This window comes from Pseudoliparis swirei, chromosome 15, assembly GCF_029220125.1.
Source record: "Pseudoliparis swirei isolate HS2019 ecotype Mariana Trench chromosome 15, NWPU_hadal_v1, whole genome shotgun sequence".
In the NCBI taxonomy this organism is placed as follows: Eukaryota; Metazoa; Chordata; class Actinopteri; order Perciformes; family Liparidae; genus Pseudoliparis; species Pseudoliparis swirei.
The window spans coordinates 12688306-12707631 of NC_079402.1; the positions used below are offsets into that span (position 1 = coordinate 12688306).

At 41.0% G+C, this 19326-nt stretch overlaps 2 protein-coding genes across 10 annotated transcripts in view; one reads left to right on the forward strand and one right to left on the reverse strand.

Annotated features, from left to right (window-relative positions):
- Positions 1 to 19326, reverse strand: part of ggt1b (gamma-glutamyltransferase 1b) — a 19777-nt gene continuing 451 nt past the window's right edge. Inside the window, exons 2-16 of one of the 9 annotated variants that reach the window (XM_056432181.1) lie at positions 12658 to 12805; positions 11159 to 11313; positions 10336 to 10414; positions 7643 to 7800; positions 7382 to 7512; positions 6962 to 7051; positions 6534 to 6726; positions 6281 to 6441; positions 5751 to 5900; positions 3191 to 3327; positions 2458 to 2645; positions 2237 to 2364; positions 1732 to 1844; positions 1490 to 1603; positions 1 to 1172 (exon numbers count right to left, since the gene is read on the reverse strand). In XM_056432181.1, the coding sequence (XP_056288156.1) occupies positions 1026 to 1172; positions 1490 to 1603; positions 1732 to 1844; positions 2237 to 2364; positions 2458 to 2645; positions 3191 to 3327; positions 5751 to 5900; positions 6281 to 6441; positions 6534 to 6726; positions 6962 to 7051; positions 7382 to 7512; positions 7643 to 7800; positions 10336 to 10410 (1785 nt within the window). In that variant the 5' untranslated portion in view covers positions 10411 to 10414; positions 11159 to 11313; positions 12658 to 12805 and the 3' untranslated portion in view covers positions 1 to 1025. Of the gene's footprint in view, positions 1173 to 1489; positions 1604 to 1731; positions 1845 to 2236; positions 2365 to 2457; positions 2646 to 3190; positions 3328 to 5750; positions 5901 to 6280; positions 6442 to 6533; positions 6727 to 6961; positions 7052 to 7381; positions 7513 to 7642; positions 7848 to 8908; positions 9997 to 10335; positions 11071 to 11158; positions 11314 to 12657; positions 14348 to 19326 lie in introns of those variants that run through there. The other 8 variants (XM_056432178.1, XM_056432179.1, XM_056432184.1 and 5 more) reach the window with 8 other exon arrangements.
- Positions 9493 to 19326, forward strand: part of lrrc75bb (leucine rich repeat containing 75Bb) — a 26879-nt gene continuing 17045 nt past the window's right edge. The window contains exons 1-4 of the mRNA XM_056432188.1: positions 9493 to 9572; positions 10003 to 10171; positions 12222 to 12814; positions 18228 to 18356. Of these exons, the coding sequence (XP_056288163.1) occupies positions 12524 to 12814; positions 18228 to 18356 (420 nt within the window). The 5' untranslated portion in view covers positions 9493 to 9572; positions 10003 to 10171; positions 12222 to 12523. The remainder of the gene's footprint in view (positions 9573 to 10002; positions 10172 to 12221; positions 12815 to 18227; positions 18357 to 19326) is intronic.

Here is a 19326-nt window from a genome sequence, read left to right on the forward strand (position 1 = left end):
TACTTGTATCCAGTGGTATGCTTTAATAATTAATAGCAGCATCAAAATTTCAAGTGAAACATGTAAAATAGAAAACTTTTGTATCTATCTGATTTTAAAAAACAATCAAATAAATGATCCATTCACATGCAGATTGTCCTTCATTTTTGCTTTTAAATAAATATGAGAGTTGGGAATGTTTAACCACTTATCATAATACTTTCCATCACACGTAAATCTGTCATTTGTAGCAAAACAATTGATAAAAGCAGAATCATATCAGTAATTATGTAACATTGACATTCCAGCTGAGAAAAGAAAAGCCCTGAATCCAAGCGGCAACAGCTGCAACGTTATTGTGGGGTCATTACAGGCCGTTGCGCTTGTGGGAAATTACTATAGTCATTAAATAGGAATTTGTATTGGCCCTTTACTTGCTTGACATACCTCCCTTGCTTTGCCTTTACCCTATATAACAGTTAAACAATTTTTAAAAAATGATTTTAAAACTAATTTGAGGTCTGTTAGTTTTGGTTAATTCTTTCAGTGGATATATATTTAATTAGAAGGTGAGTTTTCTAATTACTCACGTCTGGACAAAAACAATGGGAAACAGCTTTACACTGCTAATGATTTCTTTCTTTTTTAAGTACTTCATAAATAGGTATGAATTGTACATATTTATAATTATCATCAGTATTTAGTTCACACCGTCAAAGCTGTCCCTTAAAATAGCATCCGGTGTCTCATGCATTTCTTAATTCCATGAAATGATGAAGTGACATAGAAATGCTTTAGACACGAGTCAATATTCAGAATTAATTGCAGACTGAGGCTCTTTGCTTCGGTTACTAACGAGCAAAAAGTCAATCTGTGATCAGAGTTGCGTGTCAGCACATGATCGTTAGTCTAGCTTCACGAGAGACCGATTGGTGCCCAAGACGGCTGACGTTCCCGTTTCTTTATTAAATCTTGAGTCTCTGAGCTCCTACTTCTGGGGTCAAGGTTCACATGGAGTTTCTCTGCTCAGAGCTGTGTTCACGACCTCAGTACCCTGCGGCGTACGCCCACTTGCGAGGATCCGACCAAGCGTGGAGTCCGTCTTCAAAGCGCATCACCGCCTGCACCACAGCTCCTGTTGATTTGAGGAACTCGGTCTCGTGGTTCTTCAATGCCAAACCCTCCAGGACTCTCTGCAAACAGGAGGATATATGAAGACAGACTCTATGCACATCAAGGACAAATGAAGAGCTGCATGTACAATCTGGCCTCCAGCCTCTATTCCTCTCTTCATTTCTGACCAAACTAAATGTTGACCATACCCGAGCTGAAATATGTGTCTCCTTGTTCTCCGCTTGCCTGAAGGTAAATATAATGAACAGGATGCCGCTCATGATTGAGGTGCCACTACTCAGTGGCAGCTGGGCTTCTGGTTGAAGGATTGTCTCCCTGCACACCGCCCTGCCATTAGTCAACGACGTCAGTATTGTTTGCGGAGAGTGACACTCACTTTGTCAAAGTCCGGCTCTGCTACAGTGGTGTTGGGACTCAGCTGGTTGTGGAGCCTTGGATGAATCACAGCTTTCTTTGGGGCGTAGTCGAAGAACAGAGCATTCAGAATCACCTACCAAACAGAAAACATGAACTTAACAGCCGATGTGTGTAATAACCTAGTCATTATCATCATCACTTCATTAGTTCAAATGATACTTTAAATGGCTCCAACAGCATGCACGTTGCCGTGTGTCTTGCCTGAGCGATTGAGGTGGTGATCTTTGTTCCTCCAGAGCCGCCGACCACCATCTTAACTTTGTTGTTCTTGTCGAAGAGGATGGTTGGACACATGGAAGACATTGGCCTTTTTCCTTTGAACATAATGGTAGATTAAGTTAACCAACTGTATGACCTTTACTGAGCCTATAAAAAGTGTTAGTATTTTACCATCTCAAAACGTTAAAATCAAAGTTTGAAATGGCTTTTCTTGCATAGATGCGTAGAGATCCATCTACTCAAGGTTATTTCATATTTGTTATTAATCACTTTGTGGCGGTCCGTTACATTTTGAGTGTCAAATCCCCAGTTAACTTTCATTTAATGTTTAAAAACAATGAAATATTGAAACCTTCCACAGTTGGTGAAGACATTTGATCCACCATTTAGTATGAAAGCACATAAACGCATAATCCAAAAGCCAAAATTCGGTGTAAAAAGCCCATCTATACCATCTAACCGGTTCATGTGTGTGTCATCCTCTCACCTGGCCTGATGAAGTTGTTGGGTGAAGGAGGCACTTCGAAGGCGTTTGTGATAAGCGGAGAGCTGAAGTCGTCCATCTCATTGTTGAGAAGTATCCCCGTTGATCTTGACATGACTTTAGAGCCCAAACTGCAGGAAAACAATAGTGGTTAAGATGTCGGGGGAGTTACAGACCCTAAGAGAGTAAACAATTATTGGTGAAGGCCAATCTGTAGGTCATACTAAATGTTGATGGTGCTGGTGGCAGCCACAGCGCTTCCATCTTCTGCTACTACAGAGAGGTGCGAGGTCCCGTGGTCATCGGGCAGGTAGAACTCTGGCTCGTAATAGCTCATGTGGTGTGTGGTGTCATCTGTGATCTTTTCACGGAGTTCATCGGCATAGTAACTGGAAGTCATATTCTGGATGAGCTTTGGAAGAGAAACGCAGGAAATAATCAATATGCCAAACAGTCATCAAAATGTATTGTTATTTATTAAAAAAGAAACAAGTGACAAGTGAATAGGAATTTGAGAAATTATGTATGTTGTAAAACATTGATACTGAATTCTTCTGCAAACTAAGCACTTCAAATATGTTCCTATATAGCATTTTAGTTCCTGCTCAGTGCAGCGAAATCATGATATAACGTCATGTTTGTAGGCGCTCACAGCACCAAGTCATCTTGTTTGATATTGAAAAAGTCAACAAACTTTGACTTAAAGTACCTCAACACCTCTGAAAATCTGCTTTTGCTGATCCGTTGTTTCACCTTGCTGTGATAAACAAGTCTACTCCAGCACACTATGACATCACTGGATTATTTTTGACCAGAGAAAACACTCCTCAGCTTGTTTTTGTACAACCACTTAGGCAAATCGCTGCACTTGCACACAACACCTTTATATTAAGTGTGTATGAGAGGATGTCTGACTTGTGCTGGTACACTGCACTGAAGCAGAACCAGTGACCTTACATCTGTGATGTTGAGAAACTTCGGATCGCCAAGTAAGGTCCTCTTTGCATAAGCAAAACGAAAAGCCTCCACGATGCGATGGTAGGTCAGGATCTGTTTCTCTGTGCTTGCCATACTATCTGAGGTGAAGTTGTACCCTGTAGAAAATGTAACAATCAGTAACTCGATTCAAAACCACAGCTTCACTCATCTGTCCTCATTCAGACGGCTGTTCGTATAAGGAGACAGCTGAAATAGACTCGACCCGCACTGTTCCGGTGTTTCTATTTAGTCTAAAAGCTGCTGTGACCAGACCATGAGGGTTAGCCCAAGCTGACAGTCACTGGGGGGGAGACGGGAGGAGAGGCCGAGGGAACCGCAGAGTTTGGGTTTGATGGGTTTCAGCTGTCAGACAGAGGCAGAAGTCACGGTAAATCAGCAGGATGAAAGATTTGGGCGGTCACTGAAATGTGTGCACAAAGCCTCGACCACTCGTCTGTGTCCAATTAGAGGTGAATTGAGTGAGATTAGCTTTAGCGTGGGAGACAGGGGGCCGCAGTGAGTGGGTTGGCAGTCAGGAAGGGAACGGTTCAGAGAGATTAATTAATTTGGAAGGAAGTTCCCCGTCTAATTCTCAAAGGCGGACACCATCACTGGCCTGAAGCCTCACTGAGAACGCAACATTTTAGGAAAAAGTTGAATCAGGCAGATTGTGATGTACACAGACAAGACATATGCTTATATATATATATATACACTACCGTTCAAAAGTTTGGGGTCATTTAGAAATGTCTTTATTTTTCAAAGAAAAGCACTATTTTTTCTATAAAGATAACAATCAAAAATACACTCTACATTGTTAATGTGGTAAATGACTATTCTAGGTGGAAACGTCTAATTTCTAATGAAATATCTCCAGAGGTGTATAGAGGCCCATTTCCATCAACTATCACTCCAGTGTTCTAATGGTACATTGTGTTTGCTAATCGCCTTAGAAGACTAATGTCTGATTAGAAAACCCTTGTGCAATTATGTTAGCACAGCTGAAAACAGTTATGATGGTGATATAAGCTATACAACTGGCCTTCCTTTGAGCTTGAAGAACAAAATTAATACTTTATTAATCATTATTTCTAACCTTGTCAATGTCTTGACTATTTTCTATTCAATTTTCAATTCATTTGATAAATAGAAGTGAGTTTTCATGGAAGACACGAAATTGTCTGGATGACCCCAAACTTTTGAACGGTAGTTTATATATATATATATATATATAAATGACAGACCAAGGTAGCAATAATTTGATTAGCAACATGTTCATGAACTTTAGCGATTAGACTCTGGGCCTCTGAGTTGTAAAGATAGACTGCAATCATCATTGGATCTTAATAACTTCAAAGTTCTCCTGTCAGGGTTACAGAGTCGCTCCCTCAGGTGTCATGACTGCATCCTCAAAATTGGAGTTGGTTAAATGTAAACCTAATATTGTTTCGTAGATTATTGCTGTATGTCATTTGGAGGCACCATCTGTTGCAGCATCAACAACTCAAGTCCTAATACGTAAAGTGTCTTTTTAAAATCAAGACAAGAGTGATAAATATGTCTGAGGCCGTCTGATCCGTCACATCTATAGTACAAACATTACATTTCCATATGGCAAATCGGTTTCTTGCAAATAATCTATTAAAACAGTGTAAAAATGACAATTCACAGTGTACAGTTGGTGATTTGCTGGATTAATCTTGGCCACAATACCCACATTTCATGGCAATCAAATAGTTTTACACATTTCATCCAACTGCTGCTGCTATGAAAGGCCCAGGATCAGCAAAGTCATTTAGGTTTCCATCATGCACATTAAAACAGGGGTTGTTATAATTCCTCCTGTTCATTAAAAGATCCTTTTCTAATGTATTTTCAATGTAAATGATGGAGGACAAGATTAAATAGTCCTAGTGTTGTGCAAAAATGTACTTAAAAGGTTAAAGTTTATTAGAAAAGCATATTTTAATGGCCAGTATTAACAGGGGGAACAATATATTGCAAAACCTGTTTCAGTGTTTATACGCCTACTTGATGACTGTAAGATGGTACATTGTCAACCCTTTACTCAACTAGATACCATGATTGTATTGCCCACATTTTGGGGCAATTGTTGAATGAAGTGGAAATGTTTCAGTCTGTTGCTATAGTTAAAGGAGGGGAAGGTTAAAATACACCAACATTGACTGGCAGATGGGGGAGTGTCCATCCTCTGCCTTTGGTTCTTAAGAAGTCTTGTGTCATGGATCTGGGTTTTTTACTTCTTAAAATATATGTCGCAGTCATACATGTCATATGATTTATGACTTACTATAGTCGGGCATGTTTATACTTTGTAAAACAAGTAAACATTACAAATGTAGGTCTGTGTTTTACAAAGTAGTTCAAGATTATCTTCGTTAAGCAAGACAACGTAGTAGATTTTGTGTGCAGAAGATCAACATGCGGCTCACAGTGAGCGAGTGACTGGCAAAGGGAAGGCAGCTCACATGAAAGCACTCCCACTCGGGACATTTTTGGACAAAGTATCGAGGCTTACCATTCAAGATGTTTAGTATCAGCGAGAGCACAGGGCCGCTGGCGGGGGCATTGGGAACCGCCATGCTGTACTCCCCCACAGCCACCCTCAAAGGCTCCTCATCCAAGACGGCCTTATAATCCTCCAGATCCTCCATTGTGATGATGCCGCCTAAACACGGATCGACACACTGTAAATGCACTCTTGGACAGAACACAAAAATAAATCCTCCTTAAAATTAGCTATGCACATGGAGGTTCACATTGGTATGTTTTAACCTACGCTTGAAGTGTTTTTTGCAATTTACTTTTAGTGCCGACAGAAGTGGCAACGACGATAATGACAATATCCTTGTGAGCGAGGTGAATGTGCTTCACGGGTACAGAAAGATGATCTAATCTGCAGAAATAGCTTTTTAGATTGTAAAATAAGACTCAAATTTGCTACTTTTTTTACTTGTTGTGTAAACTTGATATTGCTATTATATCTCGTAGACTTTTTTCATCGACTATATGACATTAGACAATGAATACAATTTAAATAAAACCTACCTGCTGCCTGAATATCCATCACAAGGTTCTGAGCCAGCGGTCCCAGGTAGAAAGCATTAGGACCCTCTTCTGCTATTTTACGATACGTTTTGGCAAGCTCGGTAAACACGATGGTGTCATTTTCTTTCAGAACGGAGCCATCTTTCCCACAAAACACTTCACTGAAATGGAGGGAATAATTTAACCGTCATAACGAAACATTCCTTAAATCTCAAATAATCAGCAGTGATCATATATTGCTCAGGCCTCTCACCACAGGGCTTCGTCGTGGATGATGATATTCTTCTTACTGGACAAAGCTGAGGCAAGTGCCCTGCCCAAAGGAAAACCTTTTTCTGCAAGCTCAATGCTTGGCTGGAACAAGTCCTTCCAAGGCAGTTTGCCGTGTCGTCTGTGTGCCATCTCATAACCTCGAATCTCCCCCGGTACAGCAATAGACAACCCTCCTACCAACCATGGAAGCAGAGGAAACAAAGACTTGGAATATTGCCTCCAAACACCCACACACACACACACACCTAAAGAACCAAACTTGTGTTTTATTCCCGAGGTATAAGAGTTTGTCAAAGCTTTTAAAGCATTCACACTCTGGTCTGTCACTATTAAAAGGTCATTGTCTTTCATAATACTTTCAATTGCAGCAGCTAATGTTCATGTCTGATAGTGCTGGTTAAACATTACCTTTCTGGGATAGGTCTGTGCTATTCCCGAACATGTTCTGTGTTGCATTGCGTGGCGCCGTCTCCCTGGCATCAATGGTTTCAACCCTCCCTGTGTATAGGTCACAAACCAGGAAATGCATTTAGTCTCGAGGTAATCGGGAAGTTGAGTTAAATTGTTGCGACAGTTTGAAAGTGAACATATGTTTGCATCTATTGCATCTGTCCATCCTAGGAGAGGGATCCTCCTCTGTTGCTCTCCTGCAGGTTTCTTCCCTTTTTTCCCCCTGAAGGGTTATTTGGGAGTTTTTCCTGGTCCGATGTGAGGTTTTGGGGCAGGGATGTCTATGTGTACAGATTGTAAAGCACTCCGAGACAAATTTGTAATTTGTGAAATTGGGCTATACAAATAAACTGAATTGAATTGAATATGTGGAAGTACCAGTTTTGGCGTTGTAGATTGTGAAGAAAAGTCCTCCTCCGATGCCCATACTGTGAGCATTCATAAGTCCAATGCACAGGAATGCAGCTATAGAGGCGTCTACTGCAGACCCCCCCCTTTTCAGTATGTCTCTAGGGTCAAATAAATTAAAACACAGGGACGGTTAGTTTTGTAAGGAGAGTAGAGTTCATGCTTCCATGTTTGTGGATGTAGGTATCTGAGCAACGCATCTGTCCTGATAGATGTTGCATAAGCTCTCACCTGCCGACCTCTGAACACGGCCCAGCATCTGCCGCCACAGCTGCCTTCAGGTACACCTGCTCACCCGGTTGCTTCCTACTCCTGACAGCAAAGAAGACGCCCACGAATGTGCCGACCGATGCAAGCAGCAGCATCGCCAGTGCCGCAATGATCGCCTTCTGTACCATATTGATAGTGCAGGAACAGTGAATGCTCTAGTTAATGCCTGTCAAGAGAAAATTAAAAACATTTTAAATGTATGGAAATTCAGCTGCAAAGAGCTGCACATTGTAAAATCATGCAAACACACATTACAGATGACAATGCTGCATTATCAGCAGTATCGATAAATATTCAGACATTTTGAGCAATATCAACCGAAACCCAATTATTAAAAATATATCAATAATTACAATGGAGTTGGGATAACTGGATACAAGCAACAGCATATTTTTTACATGAATAAAACATACAGAAGCTGTTTCACAAAAATATGTTATATCTGTGTCAAATATGTCGTTAAGCATTGAACCCATAAAACACTGTTGGCCCCACGATGAACAGTTTATAAAGAAATTGCATCTTTTTTTATTCCATGCATTTTTCCCTGTTAAAATCTGACACATTGCCCACAATGCAACTTGACAGCTAACAGTTTACCATGGATCCAGCAGTAATCCCAAAAGTCACGGAAATGGACATTGATTTGTAAACCAGAGTTCCCCTTGAACCAAATGTTAACATCCTATTTATCTCTATTGAAATAGAATGGACAAACATAATAATCAAGTGTACAGTGATGTCAGGTCTAGGTAATGCACCGTTATGGCTCAACAAACAAAGGTCGTTCGGATAGTTTTACAACTCAAATTCGATTAAGATCACATTCACACGATGCATTTGGCGGCCCACAGCACCGACTGTGTGCGACGCAGCATGACTAACAGGAATATTTGAGTAAAGCTGATGAATCACCTCCTGGTTGTACTTTCAGCAGCCAATAAATAGTCATTTAGCTTGAAAACACCCCAAATCACACTAAAGGAAATAAAACCTCCCGGCAATAGTTTGTTGAAACGTGGATACAAACCATTCATCGTCCCCTGCCTTCACATCTCAAAGAACAAAGTTGCGTTAGCAATTAAAAGCTCAAGAAACGTTGTGAGGTCAAACAACGACATGAGGAGAACTTTAAAGCCTATCCTTAGATTCCACATCGTAACAACTGTACTATTGAGCTTAACCTTCCCAATTTCGTAACCATCCCAAAACAATTTTCTAATTTACCTGGTTTTTGTGTTGGGTCCTCGGCAACAAGTGAGAGTTTGCCTGCAGGAGTTGACAGGTAATTCACTTACTCTGCTTCTCAATGGGTAACTCTCAAAGCCATTACACTTTAACCCACCCCACCATAAAACACGTATCTTGTGTTATGAAAGTGAGGGAACAAAATGCAGGCACAAAGAAACGGAAATAGTAACTTTTTTTTTTGTACTGCCCTTACGGAACTCTCAAATAAATAGTCATTTGTTGTCAATCTTCATAGAACTTTGTAAAAGAACACAGAGGAAACATTATACAGTATCAGTAACAGTTCTCAACAGGGCAAAGATTAACCCTGGTCTGCTAGTGTTTCATTTCAAATAAATGACACATGGCTTTAGGTCGTCAACACTTTCACAAAATGACAGCAGGGATCCGTTTCCCAGCTCTGATGCAACGGCTCACAAAACCTTTGATGTTTAAGTTTGAAATAAAGTGCCTCCTCACCGGGAAAATGACGGCTTTCAGGGCTGCGAGGGAGAAGATCACATCTGCCAAGTGGGGAGGAAAGAAGAACAAACTGCAGAGGAACAGTGTGTAAGGGTGCAGCGCTGGGGGAGAAGGGTCAGTAGGTGGAGGCCTACAAGGACGGGTGACTGCACGTTGACACCAGGAACAGCCAACACAGGTCATCCCAGAATACCTTCTACCCCCTTTGAATTAACCCCCTAAGGTTGTGATTGAACTTCAAGGCTGCAACATAAAACGTTTTTGTTTAATCTTCAGACATCCTGAAGGCGCTCAATGAGGTGCATGGAAGCAATTTGAGAAAAAGTTCCGACATGCGGCCTTGAATTTGATTCCCAAACAAATTATGTTTTATTTATTTCTCTTAAAGAAGGAAGAAATTGCCCTTCAAGAACATATTCAACCGACAGAAACTCTTTCCACTTTCATCATCAAATGTGTATTACTGTGCAGTTTTATCTTTCAATCTAGAAACAGCAACTTCCAAGCAGTCTGTCATGGCAGTCTATTTGTTCACTTATTTGGTCTCTACATTGGACTTTTAGTTACAGCTGTGATAACAGTAACACTTATTGTTTGTGTTTTCACAGCTGGAGCCCATCAACTGTACTAAATATCTGTCTGATCAGATAAGACACAACATCAAGACCCTGTAAATCAATTCGTATACAGGCCGAACCACAAGACACCTCAACGGAGATATTCGAGTTCCACTCTTGGCTCGACTCCATCCGATGGAGGACCCCACCACCATGAAGAGTAAGAGACAACGTCAGTTATTCTCACATGATCCACCCTCAATATTAAATGGTTGGAGGCACATACACCACAGAGTGACACTGGTGTACGTCATGCAGTGAGGAGCAGAATGAGCCGCTCCCGAGTGAACACTCAATATCATGAAACATTGCTTTCCAACATACGTCTGCTCCTGGAGCGTCCTCCTGGCTGTCAACTCCGTCACCTCCTGCACCGAAACATCTCGCAGTTTGCTGCATCAGTCTGGAGACACAAGATGCATTTAAGATGGCTTAAATGTCAGTTTTATTTAATAGTTTACACTTTTTGTTCTCCTTTTTACAGAATTGGCTGCTTTTTAAAACTTTTTTCACTTGCACATAAATCAGCAGACGGACAAATGAAGACATCATGCTGCATTTAGCATTGTTGGCAGTGGGTTTCTTTTTGTCGGTGCACATTAAGTTTAGTAAGGTCACACAGTTTGGTTGGTCTTCCGTTAAGTTTACCTAAAGTTGATTCAATTCCCATTTATTTGCGTTGCCAGTGCCGAGGGTTGCTGGTGCTGAAGGAACATCTTGACAGCCCCTACCAAAAGATACACCCCTGAAATCAGTGCTCTTAAATACAAGAAGTGGCCAATCAGAATGTACCAAGTGCCAGCCACATCATGGGGGGGGATTGGATTTCTAGTTTAGAGAGTTTCTTCAGAGTATATTTGTTTGTTGGTTTTGTTTTTTTTGCTTTAATATTTGTACCAACATGTTGCTGTTTTTTTCTTAGTTTAGTTGTACTTGTCTTTGTGTTACTCCTTTGTTTACACACATATTCTGAGCAGCTGTGTTCCCCTTTGTGTACAGTACATAGTACAGGTAAATAAAACCCTCATTTTGAAAATCCACCTGTGACTCTTCATGCCTGATAGCTGGGTCTCTTTCAAAATGATCATGAGGTGCGTGACTGCAAACAACCCAAAAACTTAAATGTACACAGTAAATTGGTACGCACCTTGTTTTGTGGAGAATGCTGTTTTTTCCTCAGACTTTGGTAAAAAGAGAAGCTGCTACCAGCTCAAATCCAGTGTGAAGAAGAAATAAGTTCACGGACAATCCTGTAGATCCCCAACCCAGAGAATGAGGTGTCCAGTGAAATCCAGACAGCGCCTGTGAGAGCCAATCGACTTTAGTACCAGCGTGATTGGGATACATCACTAGTGTTTCTATGGCTTTGTATTTAGGATAGGGGGCGGCACAACTTGAATGCAGTTTAGAGGTTTAATTAAATAGCGATGCAAGTCTCATGTAAATTGTCTCACTTAGCCTCCCTGACCAAGAGCAACACTCACAAAGCATTTATTTTCCACTTTAGTTTGATGAATGGAATAAATTAAGTCAGTTAAGGACAAGATGCAGTTATCCACGTCATGATGGCTCAAGTCTTAAAGAGTAACTGTATGAAAATGTGTTGTTTGACCTTGTAGAGGGTTTCCAGTCTGCTGCACCTCTAATCACACCCAACGGTGACATCACAGTGTGCTGGTGCATCATGTAGGACTCTTATACTTCACTGCATTGTCCGCTCCCTCTTGGCTTCTCATCTGCTCTCTAAGTCACATGAGTTTGCCTTTGCTTAATATCTTTTGGTTTTGTGATGACCGAACACAGACAGTGACCCTCTAGCCACTGTCTTTTTTTTCCTTCTATTTCGCAAAAAACCTATTAATAACAATTATTTTTTTAATGGGTTGAGATAAAACCATGTCAGGTACGGGGTTGTTGCTCTTCTTTTGAAGATGCATCACCACAAATGAATATACATCTTAAATGATTTAAGCCTCCCATGCTTCTCAGGAACAACATATGTCTGGGATTGATCAATACTGTTCCTTGTTTAATGAATACCAAAACGTTTAGCTCATGCATTGCATCGTCGATGGGTGTTCTGACTATCTATATATCTATCTATATATAGCCCATTTTACCATTAGATTATTCTATCGTTACATAAAATAATAGGCAGTAACAACCTGGATTGATTAATTAAAGGTGTACTCTCTCTCTGATTGACTCAGGTCCCATTAAGCATGGTGTGCGTCGCGTGCACGTCCTGTGACTCACTCTCGGGCTGTGCGGAGATTCACGATCTGATTGGCTGAGGAGCGCACCAGCTCTGAGTAGAGCAAAGGATGCCAGAGTGCTCAGGCAGTGCATGGACGGATGCAGCCAGGGGGACGACGGCGAGACCCGGCACACACGTTGTTGTTGTTGTTGTGTAATACTGCTGCTTTAAAACTTTAAAACAATTAGAGTGTGATGTTTTGGCTGCATGTTGTAAAATCCCTGTCAGTACCACCGACACATCCTCTCGGGAGTGATGGGTTCTAAGTTGACCAGGCGGAGAACTCTCGATCTGGAAACTAAAGTGTCCAAAAGGAGCCGCCAGAGGAATGACAACCCGGGAGAGAGAGAGACAAGTGGCGACAGAGGCGGCGGAGACTTCTTGTTTACCTCCTTGATGCTCAAGTCCGACAAGCTCCCGGGGATGCTGCGGAAAAACAACCACAGCCCTTATGTCCGGCGGGTGGCGTGGATCCGGGACATCCAGAGGCTCCTCCGGGAGCAGAGGATGGAGCAGGCAGCCGAAGTGCTCAAACTGCTGAGAAAGGTAAAGGCGGTGTTGTGTTGTCCATGAATGCGCTGAGCCTGTCTGCAGCCTGTGGGGCTGTTATTCCAGCTCTAAACGTGCTTCATCGACGCTGTGTGTTGTTGTTGACGTGCACATGCACGGGCAACAAGTTCAAAGAGTATACAAGGCATTTTAATTTGTATTTGACAAGACAATTACTTTTTAATGTACTGAGGAATGTGTTAGTGCCAGCAGTTTATTCAGTTGACGTGTACTTATTTCAATGTGAGATGTATTGCCTGCACACATATCGCAGTGTCTGCAGTTTAATATATAAAGCTCAGCTGTCAATTGTTGGAGGAAATCCCACTTGTCATGGAGCAGGTGTCAGTGTGTGAATATGTAATACAAAGTTAAGTCATCTAGTCTTTGCAAGTTCTCATAACTTCACTGACTTAAGGCTTATGGCTTCTTTGAATGTCCCCGAGGGGAAAAGAGGCACTCATAATAAAACTCTTTTAAATCAACCACCTGTTTAGTCTGAAAGGGAATGGCTCATAGGAAGCATATAGTTCAGCCTCTGAATATTCAATCAGCTTCACACAACACAGAACACTGAGGATATTATGTGTTCGCCTGGCACCAAAACCAATTCAAGAAGACCTGGTACTTATATTTTGTACGTGACAAACGTTGTGATCTTTTTAGTATATGTGGTATCGAAATAACACCAAACGTTGTGATCTTAAGGGAATGATTGGCTTCTTTATTTTCTTCTTCTTATAACAAATGATATATATAGAGTCAGACTATATGCCTCTTTTTCAGGTTATAATTAAATATTATGTAAATAACTTAAATGAATGGTAAGCCATATGAAGTCTTTTTCAGGCGTGTAAAAGAGCTTTGTACATAAGAGAGATTAAAGAAACATTTTATATATTTAAACCCACACAAGCGGTTCAAACACAGTTTATACTTTCATGTGGTATTGTTAAATGGCTTTACCTGTCAAACACTCCATTGTTGTCCCGCAACGATAAGGTGTTTATTTCATGCATTTGCATCTTACCTTTTCCCACGTAACACCTCCGCTGCTCTAATCCTCACTTTCTAAATATGTATCCAAACTAGAGAAGAGAACACAAGCAAACGTTTATTTGTAGCTGTGCATTGTTTAAAGAAGAGTGTGGCAGCTGTCTCTAATTTGGCCTCGACTGCTGGTGATTGGCAATCAGTCAGCAGCCGAGGCCACCCTCATAAAAGGGCTCAGTTGAGAGTGGAGGGGGAGAGGTGAGCAGACGCATAGTGTTGCGGTCTGCTCGGTGTGTGTGTTAGCCAAATAAATATGTCTTCTGATGAAACCTCTATGTGCCTGGCGAATCCTTGGAGCATTTGGGGGAAACCCACGGGTAGCGGCAACAGTCTTGCTACAAAGAGCAGTTTGGAATTTCAGACAAAAGCAGTTCTGATCCAGAGGGCCCCCGTCATGCAGACTCCCTCACCATCTGTACGGTGCCCTATAGAATAAATGGCGTGATATGCAGGTGTAAAGCAGAAAACAATGCTGAGAAGAAGCTCCGGGTGTGTGAGAAGATGTGTCGGCCTTTTCTGCCGCGCTGCACAAAATCCATCAACTGAGCATGCAATAGCTTTGGAGTGATTTTAAACTTCATCAAAAAGGTTCATATTTGTATAAAGCAGGAGGGAAATGCCTTGCTGTAAGACTTCAGTGTTGCTGTCGCCGTTTGTTGAAGCGGTCCTGCTGTCCGTCAGATCTCAGACAGTAAAGATCAACTGGTCAGTGGTGAGCAGCACAGCTTCACATCGCTGTGCATTTAAACTGCTCACGAAGCACGAACACGCTCTCCGTCACGCCGTGAGGTGAAGCCACAGCGCTGCTATACGGTTGTATGTTGTCGGGGCCCAAGCCAAGTGTCTGAATAACAATGCTTCAAGACGGGGGGGCCGGGGGGGATACACGAGCAGTAGATCTCCTGTTGTGGTTCTCCGGCAGAGAAGCAGCTTTTCTTCTCGGAGACGGATGGATTTTAAAATAATCACGTTGAGTGGACGGAAGGTGGAACATGTTTCTTTCACTTTGATGATTACAAGGAGGAACCAATAACATCTATATACGCTGCATCTCCACGGTCTTTCCTCTGGGCCATTAGGTTAATTAGTTTGGGATATTTTACATTATTAAACAAAGAATCAGCATATACTCATATAAATTACGCTCTCCAGCATGCACAGCGAGTACCCGATGTGCAGCGATGGAGAAGACACTAATTAAGGTGCTCCGTGTAGTGTCTGAAGTCTGAGGTTAGCTGTCACAACAATATTTTATTTATTTGTTTTACTCCACTGAAAAGCGTCAGCACAAAATCTGTGGTACTTCTGTAATTATATTAATAGTCAACCATTAATAGGTTTACGGTTTGAGTTAGGTTTCTTAACATCCTCGTCTTTCCCCGTCTGCCTCTCTGGATGCATTATATCCATGAAAATTAATACATTTATAAAAGTTACACAAACCACATTAAAGATGTAATTTGATATCTTTGTGAAAAACATATTCACTTTTCTGCTGGGAGCGGCAGGTTAGCGTAGCTTAGCATAAAGACTAGAAACAGCTAGTGGGGCTCTGTTTAAAGGAGCAACATCCACCTCCCAGCACCTCTAATAGCTCACTCCTTAGCATGTTTTAAATTGTTTGTTTCATCCAAACAAAATATTTGAAAACTATTCACTTGGGGGTCATGTGTCGAACTATTTCCTGGCCAGACCCGGAGAATTCAGCCGGTCATCTGGTAACCTCACAGTGAAGGGAAAGTTGTTCTTTGTACAGATTGAATGAACAAGTTATATTGTTTATTTGTGAACTTTAGCAGTTTCCAGTCTTTGTGTGAAGCTAAGCTCAGAGAACCTTCTGGCTGTAGCTTTGTACTTTTCAAACAGATATAATCTTCTCATATTACCTTAAACAATTAAGTGATTATTAGCACATTTCCCAAAATGTCAAACAATTCCTTTGTTGTCCCTTTGCTCATGTGGCCTGTAGCGACAGGATATTGTAAATACGCTGAAATAATGTACTTGAGTGGACATTGGAGACTCACTTTGTCCATTGCGAATTATATTTAAATAAAATGTTGATTTATTTAGATTGGAAATTGGATAGAATGCGTCGAGAAAGTTCCCCTTTAAGTTCCCCCTTTATTTAAAGTGAAAGTGCTAATATAAGCAACATTCCTCATCAACTTCAGTACACTAAGTGTTCATATTTGAGTGAACAAGAAGAATATTCCTCATATGTCTTGTCACATTTGACTAAGCTGACATATTGACCTCGTCCTGCTTGTCATTAATAATTGCCAACAGCCTTGTTGCTGCTGGCCAAGCGTTTGTGTCCGTGAATCTTCCGCTTTTCAGTTCATATTCACATCCACGTAGTTATGACTTCCTACTTTGGATTTTAATATGATTTCATCAAAATCACAAAATTTCTTCCAAGCCTGTAAAGAATATGAAATGTTAAGTAAGTCAACGGATCTGGACAGCTGCCACAGGTTTCTCAAACTGAAGCAGAAAACTGGTCGGACTGGATTTTGTCACACTGCAATTTATGAAATTGGATTAAAATGAAGCGCGTGTGTGGGATGATGTTCTGCGGTTCGGAGCGTCTCGCTTTATTCAGAGTTTTTGTGATGAGGCAGACGTCAGATTAGATACGCAACTTTCCCGAGGGCATTTGTCGTGGGATCTGAGGGCACACTGGCATGTACGCATGCATCCTGTCAGGCACAAATAGGGAAACATTTCATTAGGAATCAGTCAAATTAATCCACATCTCTGTGTATTATTATTTTTAATGGGCTTCGTTTAGAGTCCCACTCATATGTGATGCTACATATAACACACATCATCGTCATAATATAATCTTTAAAATCATTTATGGACACGTGGTGCCCTCAGTCTGTGCTAAATGAAGGTGTATTGAAGGGAGGGGGGTCTGGAGGATGTGGTCCAACGTCAGGGAATCCCACAGAGCTCCGCTGTAATAAATCAACTCAAAAGCTGGAGGAGGAGAAAATGCTGATGGCAGTTTTCCTCTTTGCCTCCACTCTGGCCCGAAGTGTTGGCGCTGTCAGAGCGAATACAGCCCGCGTTACACTGCTTCCACCTCCAGCCTACGGTTTAGAAAGCTTTTCAGCTCATACAGATCTGAGTGTATTTACTCCTCAGTTGAACAGCTTCTACTTGTACTGTTTCACAAGAGGACGATGGTCCTTTAAAACATGTTTGTTTCTTAGGAGCAGCCGTCGTGTCACGATATAACACCATGTATGAGGAGAGGAAATGTTCTTCATCTTTTATTCATCTCGTAACCTTTCGCTTTCTGTTCTTTGTTGAATTTGCTCAGTTTCAGTATGTGTTTGTGTGTAAGTGTAGGTGCGTGTGTATGTGTCTGTGTGTTTCTGTGTGTGCGCGCGCAAATAGAAACAACCTGAAGATGATAAAAGTATCATCAACAACTGGGCGTGTCCTGATTGTTTTTATTGAACTGGCCTTCACAACACACAATATTTAGTCAAAATTGTAAGATAGAAAGTGGAAGTGCTCTTGAGTGAAGTCATAACGTATTTCCTCCGACAGTTAAGTTAAAATGAAAGACCCTTGGGCCAAAACCACAACTGAAACCTGTTAATGAGATAAGAGGACCAGAGGGAGTCTTATTCTATTCACTAAAGAGAAGTAACTGTAACATTTGAAGAAAGACCACACCATTTTTATCTTAGCATACTGATGCTACACACACACACACACACACACACACACACACATAGACACCCTTCTCTAATCAGCTGCACTGGGTGCTAACACTAGACCTTGGGAGCAGAGCCTTATCAACTTCCCCCACAGTGTGATAAGAGGGCAAGATGAAAGGGGTAATGAACAATCTCATAAACGTTGGATATGTTTCCATTAACCCTCCTGTTACCTTCGGGTCAATTTGACCCCATTCAATGTTTAACCCTCCTGTTACCTTTTACCCTTGGGGTCAATTTGACCCCAGCAATTAAAACCTCCAGAAAATTATTAGAATTAATATTGTTTTCCAAGTTTAAGTGTGAGGTACTTTATGTTTGTTTGTTGACTACCTAAATAGCCCTTTAAATATATAAAAAAGTTGATATTTCTTATATGTTTGACACAGTGAAAAACAGCCTGGGGTCAAATTGACCCCAAAGAACACCGACGTTAAACATTGAATGGGGTCAAATTGACCCTAAGGTAACAGGAGGGTTAAACAATCTATGTAATGTCACTTGAATATTAAATAAAGTGTGATTCAGACATGGATGTTTTAAATCAAGTTATTTTCTGACTGTCTATACTGTTAGTTTTAGTAAAAGTTAACCCTTTGCACTCTCCTCCTTTCTCTCAGGATTTGGGACTCCAGGGAACGTCACTCAATGAAATTTTGTACAAGAATGCAGCTTTCCTCAACCTGGTGGACCCCATTTCTCATGAGCTGCTGCTCAGTCTTGCCCGGGACCTGCAGTGTCCAAAAAGGGTGAGAATCCAGAAAGATCCACTGTAACGTTCATGAATTATGAAAAAGGACATCTGCAGACCTCACATTAATAGACATTAATTAGCCATGCCACAGTGCATGTGTCATATTGGTTGTCATGCTGTTGTGAAAACAATGAACTGTCAGTTTGATTTGCACAAACACAACTGCAGAATTAAACTTTAGTTGTTACCATTAGCATATTAGATTTCTAAGCATGTCTTGGAGTCTCTAAAAAAAAAAATATATAAAGTGATATATTAACTTGTATTAATAACATCACAGATTATAGAAGTAGCTGGCTCATGTTTAACAAGGGAATGTGGGAGCGGCTGAGGGCATTTAAAGCCACGTTAAGTTGTATGTATTTAGCCCTGAATCCCCAAAAGAGCTTTACAATGTGTACATTGTGACTTTACATCTATACTGTAGTTAAACCTGCTATATTCTTTGATACTGCCTACAGAGTCCAGTAAGATACTAAGATAAATCCATAAATCACTGCAATATTGTATTATTATTATATTATAATATTATTATAATATTAAAACTGATGACATTTCTTTCACAATAATTTCTTATATTTGAACATGTCCTAATGGGCATGTTATCAGCCTCGTTCAGGCACGGTTCACATTGAATTCTGGGTAAAATGTTAATTATTTGAGAGTCCAATTCAAAAAGCTGCACTTTGAGGACAATCTGGAGGTCGAATGAGAGCTGCCACTCATTCCCAGCTACAAAGGTGTCGCCTGCATGCTAAAAGGTGGGTGGAGGAGTACCAAACCCACACACACACTGCTCAGTGGCCACGAGACTTCTCCCTGTCACACATCAATAACAACAACAACAACACTAACACCAATGGCACCCAAAAAAGATAAAGTACACCAGTAGGTATTCTCGCAGAACTGCCCTCGCCTTTCTGATCAGATAATAAAACACCAGTAGGCCTCTTGCATGAAGAGAA